Source organism: Acipenser ruthenus, chromosome 58 (assembly GCF_902713425.1).
Source record: "Acipenser ruthenus chromosome 58, fAciRut3.2 maternal haplotype, whole genome shotgun sequence".
Classification (NCBI taxonomy): Eukaryota; Metazoa; Chordata; class Actinopteri; order Acipenseriformes; family Acipenseridae; genus Acipenser; species Acipenser ruthenus.
This window is the reverse complement of record NC_081246.1, coordinates 4,202,501-4,213,511: the sequence shown is the minus strand read 5'-3', so window position 1 is coordinate 4,213,511 and position 11,011 is coordinate 4,202,501. Positions and strand designations below refer to the sequence as shown.

Here is an 11,011-nt window from a genome sequence, read left to right as displayed (position 1 = left end):
GTGTGTTTGTGAACTGTGCCGCCTCCACAAAAAATAAAAACACACACACACAAATGTAGACTTTGCTGCTAAAGTACGGAGCCGACGTTTCGAGTCACGTCGAAAAGAAAAACAACAATTTTAGATTTCTTCTCTAACTGGTGTGCTGCATCGAACACTGCAGAGTCAGCAGCGAGCGCAGATATAGACCCCGTCAGTGTGGAGACTCGAGGATTTGCTGAAGATGATAGAATTGTGCAGCAGCTTCCCCATTAAGACAATGCAGAGCAATAATGAAAAGCAGAAATGAGTTTCACACTAAAGCAGGGCCAGCTGTTGCAGGGAAACGTCTGAAGTAACGCGTTATCATGTTTACTTCAGACATATACCAGTGAATCTTAAGATTTGTCTATATATATATATATATATATATATATATATATATATATATATATATAGTGAGCCAGCTCACAGATTCACCAGCAGGAGGCGTTCATGGCAGGCTAGGAACAAGCCCACAGGTGTGGCAGATAATACAATGATAGACCTGTGGTCAGCATACTTGCCTGCCATGACGTCAAGGAGTTAACGGGTAAACAGGCTGCAGGTGTGGTTAGGTAGGGGACCAAGGATGTATCTTGGTTAATTCCCATTAGCATAAATTGCCCGCACCTGTAGCCTGTAACCGTCCCATTACCAGATGATGCAGCACCCTATAAAAGAAAGCCTTCACAGCCAGTCAAGTTTTTTGGCTTCTAACCAGGGAGCAGCGTGAGGTTATCCACAACATAGACGGACCGTCAATATAAAACAGAAGCTAAAAGAACTGCCTTTGCAACTAACACCTTCTTTCCTTTCGCTGTTGGAAGGGAATACAGCAACTGTGAAATAGATGCCGCTGGTTTTTACAAGCTGGAGACAAACTGAAGCCAACAACCAACCTGGTAAAACCCTGGAACCAAGTAATCTAACTGGATGTGGGGAACTGTCCAGTTAGTTTACATTTTGGTTGGTTTTTTTTTGGTTATACAAATCCTGTTTGAACTGTTTATTTTCTTTACATTGCATCTCACAACTAGGGTGGTATTTTCTGTTGTGAAGTAAGCGAGCAAGTTTATTTTTTGTGTTTTTGTGAAGTTTAATAAACCAACTTGGATTGGAAACTACTGTCTGCTTGGTCTGTGTGCACCCACACGCCCACAATATATATATATATATATATATTCAGTGGCGAAAACGTACTTCATTAAAGTAACGTTAAGGTTTTGTTGCAAAAGTTTAGGAAATCAAAGTTAAGTTAGCCAGGCAACCTTGACTCTGCACCCTTATGTGAAGGTTTGCTGTCACACTTGATCACATATGACATCATCAATGACATCAGCAATGACATCACATATCTGTTGTGTCTCATTTAAACATTGCATACTCGCTACTCAGTTTTATACTTTATTAGTAGATGCATATATATATATATATATATATATATATATATATATATATATATATAAAACGTGCTGAGTGAGATTGCGTGGTGATTTCTCAGATGGCTTTTGAATAAAGTGTTACTGCTGCTGCTTACCTCAGAGTTTTCTTTGTTCCGTTCTCTGACGTAAGGCCTTTGCACACTGGATCCGCTCGGTCATTTAGTCATCCGAAAAAGTCGTCCGTCAATCCATTGCACACTAGATGCGTTTAATATTGCGCTTCAGAGCGCTGGTGTGCAGTGGAGGCTTTGTAGTAAATACACCAAGTTTCAGTGTTTTAATAAAAAGAAATACAATTCTGTTAAATTTTACATAACTTTGACACAAATGTTAAATGTAATATAAACTTAATGATCAGCAAATGTGGATGGAAAACGCTTGCTAATTATTACCTTTCTACTAGACTACAATAATGTTGTTACGCAATACATTAAAAAAAACATGATATCACACAACACGGTTGTCATAGCATCAGGAACCATATGGCCAATATTAATTTTTTATATATATACATAGTTAGGAAGCTAGCAATGAGCCACCGAACATACTTTCCATCCCTTTCATGTCCTGCCCCTCTTTTCTGACCGCTCACCCCTTTCATGCTTCTTTCTCTCATGTGTGTCTCCAGGTTAGTTGTTTGTTTACTTCCTCGACTACAATTGAAATAAAAAGTATATGCTTGCAATAACCTGTAATAACCTGTACTGCACAAACCCCCCGTTTTCATGTTTTATAATACATGTCATTCATGCCCAAGTCCACGGCAATGTCTTTACATATGTGCTCTTTTTTTAACAAAGTCTTTGTAATCTTTGTTGGATTTCTGTTTGGAGGCACACACAATCAGAACCCATGTGTCTTCCCAGTCGTTTTTCATTGGTCAGTGTCATTTTTAACGCACATCAAATCGGATCAGATAGATGGGGAATGCGCGTGATCGGGTTTTTTTTTCTGTTTAGACGCACGTTAAATTCTGATGCGTTATCAGATCCAGTGTGCAATGGCCTTAAATACCACAGGATATTTGCCAATTTTCTTTCTTAGTGACATAGATGAAAAAACAGACTGTCGACTGATTTTAAATGCTGTTTCAGTTGTATGGTGACAGTTTTACCTACAGAAACACTGTTTAGATAATTGTTACTGTTAAAGTGTAGTAATATTAATAGATCAGGTAAGTAAGTTGGTCTGTGATGTCATAGCCGTACGGTAAGACAATATTCATGCAGCACGGTCATGTGATCTTGTTAAGCCAATCACAGCACTTAATTTGTCCAAGCCATTTTATCCCTGCATCGTGGACCCCTGTGTGGAATCTGACAGGTCAATTTACACAGTGAGAGTTTTGGCTCCCATACACAGAGCTGCATATCATTTCAAACTCTGTAAAGAAATGCTGAACACACCAATCCCGATGAAAGCTATCCGCTGATAAAAATACTGCGGCTTCATGTTTCATTCTCCTCTTCTGCTGGCTGTCTGTCATCGTTCCTTAAGAGCTTCTTGTTGCAATTAATGATTACTGTGTTTTTAATGTAAGTGTGTGTTAGGGGGCTTTGGTCTGAGTTCAGGAGCTGCTCTTCAGTTCTAGCTGTCTGTCATTGGTATATGTGTTGGGGTTGATAGATGCATTTAAAGGGATTCATATCTACAGGTATGCCCAAAAGTTTTGCATCCCCCTATAGAATTAACTTGCTTCATAAAGTGGAATGAAAGCTGTTGAATAATGTAATGTTAACATATTGAATTACACACCGCTTTGTAGTTTTCCATCTACTTAACGGAAAACACACAAATTGAAAAAATGTGACAATTCAGAAATCTAATATAAAATACTACTGTACAACTAGGTAGACTTATTTTGAAGATATCATGTGATAGTTTATTTGATTACATGATGTTAAATGAAATATCTAAATTATGTTCATGTAGGTTTTGTTGTATTATATTTTTTGTATTGTCTCAATCCAAACATTCTACATAATGCAAAACCTGCACGCACACACACACACACACACACACACACACACACTATGCTGTTGATTCAGAGCCAGCTGTTCAGACTCTCATGCTTGTCATGCCTGTAGGAATGAAGAGGCTTATCTCTGCATCGTGAACTGCTATGTGGAATGTGACAGGTTTTACGCGTTGGTAGTTTTGGCCGCTATAAGCACAACAGTATATCATTCAGGAAGGGCTGACATCTTGGATCCAGGCTGTGCTTCACCACAGGGAGCTCCTTGCTTCCACTGCCAAAAACACACTAATTACAGGAAGAGCCCAGCAAGCTGTCAAAGCTTCTCCTTGCGCTCCAGAAGAACAGGGGAGAGGGTGGGGGGGTCAGGAAATCCATTCAGAAATGGCAAACTATGGAGGTTTTTACAATGTGTGGATTCCCAAGCAGCGGCAGAGTCTGACAGACGGGAAGGGGCAGAGGCAGAGGCAGGGGATTAACCTGCAGTACGTTTCAGGATATTAAACTGAAGGGCTCCCAGACTCGGGACATGTTTAAAAATGACAGAGAGACACAGATAGAAAAACATTGCATGATTCAGCTTTCCTCTGAGGAGCGGGTTTCAGGAAGACACAGAATTATTATTTTTATTTCTGTCTTGTTGATGATGGACAGTTACAGAATATTTTGAATGTAAACTGTGTAATCATTTTAATAATAACTATTTGTAAGTGTAGCTGGTTACAATTTCATCCCTGCAGGAATACAGAGCACAGCTCCCCTGTGTGGAATCGGACAGGTCCATTTACACAGTGAGGGTTTGGGGTCAGATACACAGAGCTGCATATCATTTCAATGTCATTTTTATTTATTTATTTATTGCCACTTAACGTTTCGATTTTCAACAGGGGCAGGTTCATTTCTTCTACTCGCAAAGCCCTTTGCGGCTCCTGCTTTTGACTGATTTAACTGAAACAACAATCTATTTTCAGGCCATTAACAAGCCAAGTAACTAACGCTGTGAGCAATGCTCGTTTTCAAAACTGGAGCTAATGCAAACATCCAATCAGGTCAAATATGGAACAGCTGAGACTGAATAATCTGACATTCACGTTAATCGAGTGTGGTGGGAGTAAAACAGTGAAGGGAAGCAAACGAATATGCAAGTGAATATTTCAAAAAGGCATTTGGATCACGTCCTCCTCATAACCGCAGCGTCGTTTTTAATACATTGTTTTTAGGACCCCTTATAAAAGTAATACCATGCTATTTGTTTTTAATAAGCTTTACCATACATCTCTGTGTTTTACAATGCATACCTAGACAGAAAGACACATGGGGGAAAACTGCTCAAATACCCTGGTTAAGTTGTATTAACATCAATGTGTAAAAAGAAAGAAACCAATCAGTGTACAAAATCATAATGGGAAACAAAATTAAGAGCCCATGGTTACAGTGAAGGTCTGCAGGAGTTGTATGGCAGCCACAGTCCTGCAGATTTTAGTTGCAGTTTGATCCAATCTGACCAGTCTATCAAATCACATTCAAAGTCTATACATTGAGTTTGCTGACAGCAAGATAACAGTAGGCACTGTGACTAGTTATACAACATCAGCACATGTTAGTAATAGATTATGGAATGCCATATGCTAGCCTCCTGACAAAGTGGAACTGATATCTATAATGCAATTACAAAGCTACATGACCAAATACAGCTGGCAGTTTTGCTGGAGTGGCAGAAAAGCTCCTGATAAAAGCAGAGCCCGAGCGAGCCTTCAGCACCGGTGCTAGAACATCCATACTCTGGTAAGTGTCTGGAGGGTAACTGTCTGTATCTGTTGAGCAGTGTTGAGGCTGTGCTGTTTCACTTTGGTTTAGTGCACAGATCGTTTGGGGCGTTTGTGCGGCCGGAAGCCTCTTGCACGAGATGACTTCTCTCTTATGATAAATAAGAGACGTCCTCCGCGTGATGTATTGCCGTTCAGGCAGCTTTATTGGTGCTGAGGCTTCCGCATTCTAACTCCGTGCCTTTCTACTGTAAGCATTGTGTGTTTTTAGTTATCTACTATTATTTTTTAACAAAGGCACTGTGGCACAGTGTGCAGGGGGAGTCACACAGTCCAAAGAATACTCTAGGAGTGTCTTTCTGTTTGTATTTAACAGCAGGACTGAGTCTTCAAGTGAAGGTGTTTTAGGAAGCTACGGAATAGACTGGGAATCTTTTATTTGAGAACGGTATAACTTGTAGTGTGGAGATTAATGTAGAAGCTCTTCCCCTTAGTGAGTAAGCACACACTTCCCATGTCGCTAAAAGAAAAACAACTTTCTAAAACACTTTCTGCTTTCTCAACTGTGCTGCAAATCCATGTAAAACTGATCCATGTTAAAATCTACAAGCAGCACAAAATCAGTTTCTAGCCTTTACGAGGTCTGCTTGAAGCATAAACGCACTGAATTGGTCAGTTGTAAGTGATAGATGTATGTCAGGAAAGGTGCACAGTGTAACTGCACCACACTGTGTGCTGTGCTTGTAGCTCCTGTCCACTTCACGCTATGATTTAATAAAACACACTGCGCTTTGCACCTGATAACTGAAGCTGGGGAAGTAAGTCACAGCTTAGAAGTTGCGTTGCTGTTGAACGCTGTTTCGCTGTTCACAAGAACCACTTCCACGCTGCTTTGCCGCTGCTAACTAACTTTCCTTTTCAGACCGTCACTGTTAAAGAGGACGATGTCTTGCCCATGAACCCCCCCAAGTACGATAAGATTGAGGACATGGCCATGATGACCCACCTCAATGAAGCCACTGTGCTGTATAACCTCAAAGAGCGTTTTGCAGCATGGATGATCTACGTGAGTGTGTTTGCACCGAGTAAATGAACACATTGAAAAGGTTATTTTTATTATGACTCAACTGCATTTCATATGTTCACAATTTCAGACTTACTCCGGGCTGTTTTGTGCTACTGTGAATCCATACAAGTGGCTTCCAGTGTACGACCAGTCTTGTGTTGATGCATACAGAGGCAAGAAGCGTATGGAGGCTCCCCCACACATCTTCTCTGTCTCTGACAATGCCTATCAGTTCATGCTTACTGGTAGGTAGTAAGAAATCAAACCTATATTATTATAAAAAGAACCTCTCCAGAAATCTTTTCTCTTTTACTCAGTGGAGAATCTGGTGCAGGAAAGACTGTGAACACCAACGTGACATGATTTCATTTTATTTTCATTCAGGGTAAATTTATCAGAATTCACTTCGGAGCCACAGGAAAACTGGCCTCCGCTGACATTGAGACCTGTAAGTTTATTTTTTCTGCTGTAGTATCTCTTTTCCATCTGTGTCTTGTTTAAAGACATTTACAATTCTGACTGCAATACTTATTCATCACAGACTTGCTGGAAAAATCCAGTCACGTTTCAGCTGAAAGAAGAAAGGAGCTACCATATCTTCTATCAGATCATGATTAGCTTCCTTTAATGATTTTGTTACCCTTTTTGGTGTTGATGCGCCTCATGTTGTTTTTGCTATCCAGTCTGCCATTGACATTCTTGGGTTCAACAATGAAGAGAAATTGGGCATCTACAAAATCACTGGTGCGGTGATGCACTACGGTAACATGAAGTTCAAGCAGAAGCAGCGTGAGGAGCAGGCTGAACCAGACGGCACTGAAGGTAACTGATTTACAAGCACCTCTCGTATAAGCAGCTAACAAGACATGAAAGGCAGCCTTGCGAGACGCTATTGTGAGAGCCTGCAGAAATCATGCAGAGATAGCGCCATTGCTTTTGCATTACTGTTGAGAATCAGACATTAGATGAACATGCATTGTTTTTCAAGACATGCAAATCTCCTACTAAGCTATTCTATCGATTACAACCAGTTTACACATCCAACATTACCTGGGGCTGGTTGTACTAAAGGGATCCGATCCCGGATCCGGGCTCATATGTTGATCTTGATCCTAGTTGCTTTGTACTAAACGGATCAGAGCTCAATCTGAGCTCAATCCTGATCTTGCTTTTAAGCAGGATCAGAACTTGATCCCACTTTTGAAAAATTGTGGAACTAAACAGATTTAAACAGACATGATTTAACGTTTTAGAAAACATTAAGCAACAATGCATTTAAAAGTAGCTGTAACAGCGCTGTATTAAGATAATATCAATTAGAAAAAAAAAACTTCGTACAATATTAGTTTGTGTTTAGCTATAGCTGACATTTCTGTTTTCACCGTATAGCTACAGAAAAAATAGACCTAACTGTGTAATGAGGTTTCATAAATAATATTTTTACGTTTTCTGTGTTGACAAAGTCATACTGGCGTTCTCATGGTATCGATTACAATTAAATAAATAATTCGATTTGACGTTGTAGTTTTTTTAAGTACATATCATCCCCCCCCCCCCCCAAATTCCTTTTTTCTCAATAACTTAAGTTTACCTTTTACAGCCTCAATCTCCCCAAGTCCGCGACATTTTCCAGTTGCAGCTGTCTGTCAGCACTTGATTACATTTGCTTAAAATGTGTTGATAATTTGCCTTGAACCGACGCTGCAGCTAATATACTCGATCTGTTTTTATAGAATCGCTGAAGTTTTAAATTATACACGTACGGTAGTTGCTTCTGATTCATGTCGTTTAAATTAAACGCACTTCATTTTCTGACATTCAGAATCTTCAATCTCTGCGCCGCGCATATTCGCTTCTCATTGGTCAGTTTCTCTGGTTACGGCTGCGCAGCTACAGGATCGGATCAAGATTTCGGATCAGTGGAGCTTGATCCTGATCTGCTTAGTACAATGCCTTTTTATGATCCGGCTCCAGTGAGCCCGGATCCGATCCTGTTTTTTGATCCCTTTAGTACAACCGGCCCCAGGAGTCGTAAACACGATGTTGTGTTTGGTTTCAGTGGCTGATAAACTCAGTTCTCTGTTGGGTAATTCAATATGTTAACGAAACGTTATTCAGCAGGTTTCATAATGTAATTGTGATTTTTTTTGTCACATGATTACTATGTTTACCCACCAAATTGTTTTTTTTTAATTGTTTAAAATGTAAAAATTCTAATTAATTTGAGAGACGTATGTACAGAAATATCTCATAGCTGTTATAAATTGGAGATAACCCCCTCTAGTGGCTAGAAAAGGTACTGCTTTTAGAGTGCAGGGTACGTCACGCCATGTCGGTTCCAATTCCGCTGTGACCGAGCTGAAGTGATATACTGGGTTTTGAACCAGACAGAGGGAGGAAACTGGCTGGGTAGTTCACCTCAGTGCAGTGTGGCGACCCCTACTGTCCAATTCGCCCACCAAGGAAGACATAATCGACATAAGACATGTATGAGATGAATTTCATGGCTGCTCTACTTTAGAGTGCAGCACAGCGACCCACACAAACCCAAGCAGCTGTTTCTTCTCTGTGAATGGTAAATCAGCCGGGTCCATACACACACATACATACATATATATACCAAGCATCAAAATAATCACTGTTATAACATTTATTTTCGAAAAAAGAAGGTATCTAAATGTTTTTTGTTTCTTTTTAATCACTCGATCATTCATCCTTGACCACGACACGCTTGAGTGACTATGACTAAAGCAGCTTATCACCTAATTAGTGAGACAGTTGACTGGACGCTGGATATGGAGTGATTTCAGGTGTTGAATTGCAAGCTCGAGTAAAAGCAATAAAGAAATCAAAGAAAAAAACGTCTGTCCGGAGAGCAGCGTCCTCGTGCGATCGGCATGTTGGAGGCTGGACTAGGGCAGCGTGGCTCGCCGTCTTGGGTGCTCACAGCCAGCGATTTCAAACCTGGTGAGACGATATAACCAGACACACTCTGTCAATCACAGGCCACGAACCGGGAGATCAAGAGTCACAACACCTGCCCGAGATCCACAGATCATTCTGCAGCATCTTCGTGATGTCAGTTGTTAATCAGCACAATAAAAAGTCACTGCACCTGCTCTAAAACAGAGTTTGTCATTTTTTGATCACATCTAGTAAATTTTATCCAAATATAAGTGATAAGTTTCTTTTGATGCTCAGTATATATTAGAGAGTAACACCAAACACGATTCAGACAGTTTCTCTAATGTCCATGGGGTTATATATTAGATACTGTTTATTTAAACAGAAATTGCAATACCAACGAAGTTACTATTTATAAATGTAATGTTATTTATTGAAAATCAATTAAATATTAATATTTTTCAACTGCTATCAAAACAACATACAATTAAAAGGGACTTCCGCCTTTATACAGCAGATTTCAACACTCTCTGAGTCATGAATCCTGTCATTCTACAAGATCTCTGCTTCACAATGTTTTTCAAAACGTCAGCAGGAATCTACACCGACAATATGACTGTAGAATTCGTGTTTCCTCTTGTTTTGCAATCGGTCTAAAAATAAATAAGGCTAATAGGAATTTGGTCTTTTTTAAAAAGCATTTTTTATTATTGTTTTTATTTTAGTAAATGCAACACATTTTCGCAGAACAACCGTTCTGTCTGGCCACTGTCCGTCACATACCTGTAAACACGACAGCGGAGCTGCGTTTCCAACACCGGGGGTGTCATCTACCGTGAACTTCACAGCTACGGAGCTGGCTTCCTCTACTACTGCTTGTGTTGCATCTGCAAGAACACGAGATGAAGTCGTTCTGAAACTTGTTAGAGGTACCCGAGGATACTGTGGCTGTTGACAAGCGATTGTAGAACAGATCATTGACAATATGGACAACGGCCATTTGGCCACTGCATCATAAATCCCAATGTAACTCGATTGACAAAATCGTTATATCACACACACCAAAAGTCCATTTTACAATGCTTTATTGATTCACATAAGCCGGCGTCCAACCAAAACTCTATAAATCTACAGTGTAACCAACCCCATCTTCTGTACCATAGCACCCCCTACAGCCCGTCAGGTTAAGCACAGCGTACTACCACACTAGAAATCCCTCCCTCTCAAACAGTGTAAAACAGTAACTACCCTCCCTACACCGTGCAATATGGCCTCATAAAATCTACTTGCATATAGATAAAAAGCAAAAAGACAAAAACCAAACAAATAGAACCTCCCCCCCCCCAAAAAAAATATACCAAAATGTGTTTTATATAACTCAGCGTACACTTATGCCCTTCTTGTTATTTCAATCGAAGGGCTCAAAATCTCCACACCACAGTACAGTCTAAGGTAGGGGTGGGGAGGGGGGGAACCACGCAACGTACGTGTGAAGTATCACAGTTGCTAAGGAACATTAACACGTTAAACAAAGGCTTTTTGCGTTATTTTATTTGAGTTATTTTTAAATATAAAACATTTAAAATATGTAAGAATTTGTAACTTTTTTCAAATCATTCAACCCCTCCAAAAAAAAAAAAAGGACACACAGCTCGCGCCTCCCTTGACAGCTGTTTGAGAACGGCATAGTTTGAGAACCGCTGGACTAGATTGCTGCTTTTGCTTACAATTGCTTAATAACACGCTGTCGTAGTCAGAAATCACAGAAAGTAATTCCACATAATGACCTCTCTTGAGGAAGGTAAACAGAATCAGTCAGGCATGTAAGAACCTCACG

The 11,011-nt window shown here is 40.0% G+C and overlaps 1 protein-coding gene across 1 annotated transcript in view; it reads left to right on the top strand.

The window, feature by feature from the left end:
• The first annotated feature begins 5,962 nt into the window (after positions 1–5,962).
• Positions 5,963–11,011, top strand: part of LOC117407649 (myosin-13) — a 9,169-nt gene continuing 4,120 nt past the window's right edge. The window contains 7 exon segments of the mRNA XM_059018152.1: positions 5,963–6,022; positions 6,127–6,270; positions 6,359–6,519; positions 6,555–6,718; positions 6,812–6,827; positions 6,829–6,882; positions 6,884–7,092. Coding sequence (XP_058874135.1) covers positions 6,160–6,270; positions 6,359–6,519; positions 6,555–6,718; positions 6,812–6,827; positions 6,829–6,882; positions 6,884–7,092 — 715 coding nt within the window. The 5' untranslated portion in view covers positions 5,963–6,022; positions 6,127–6,159.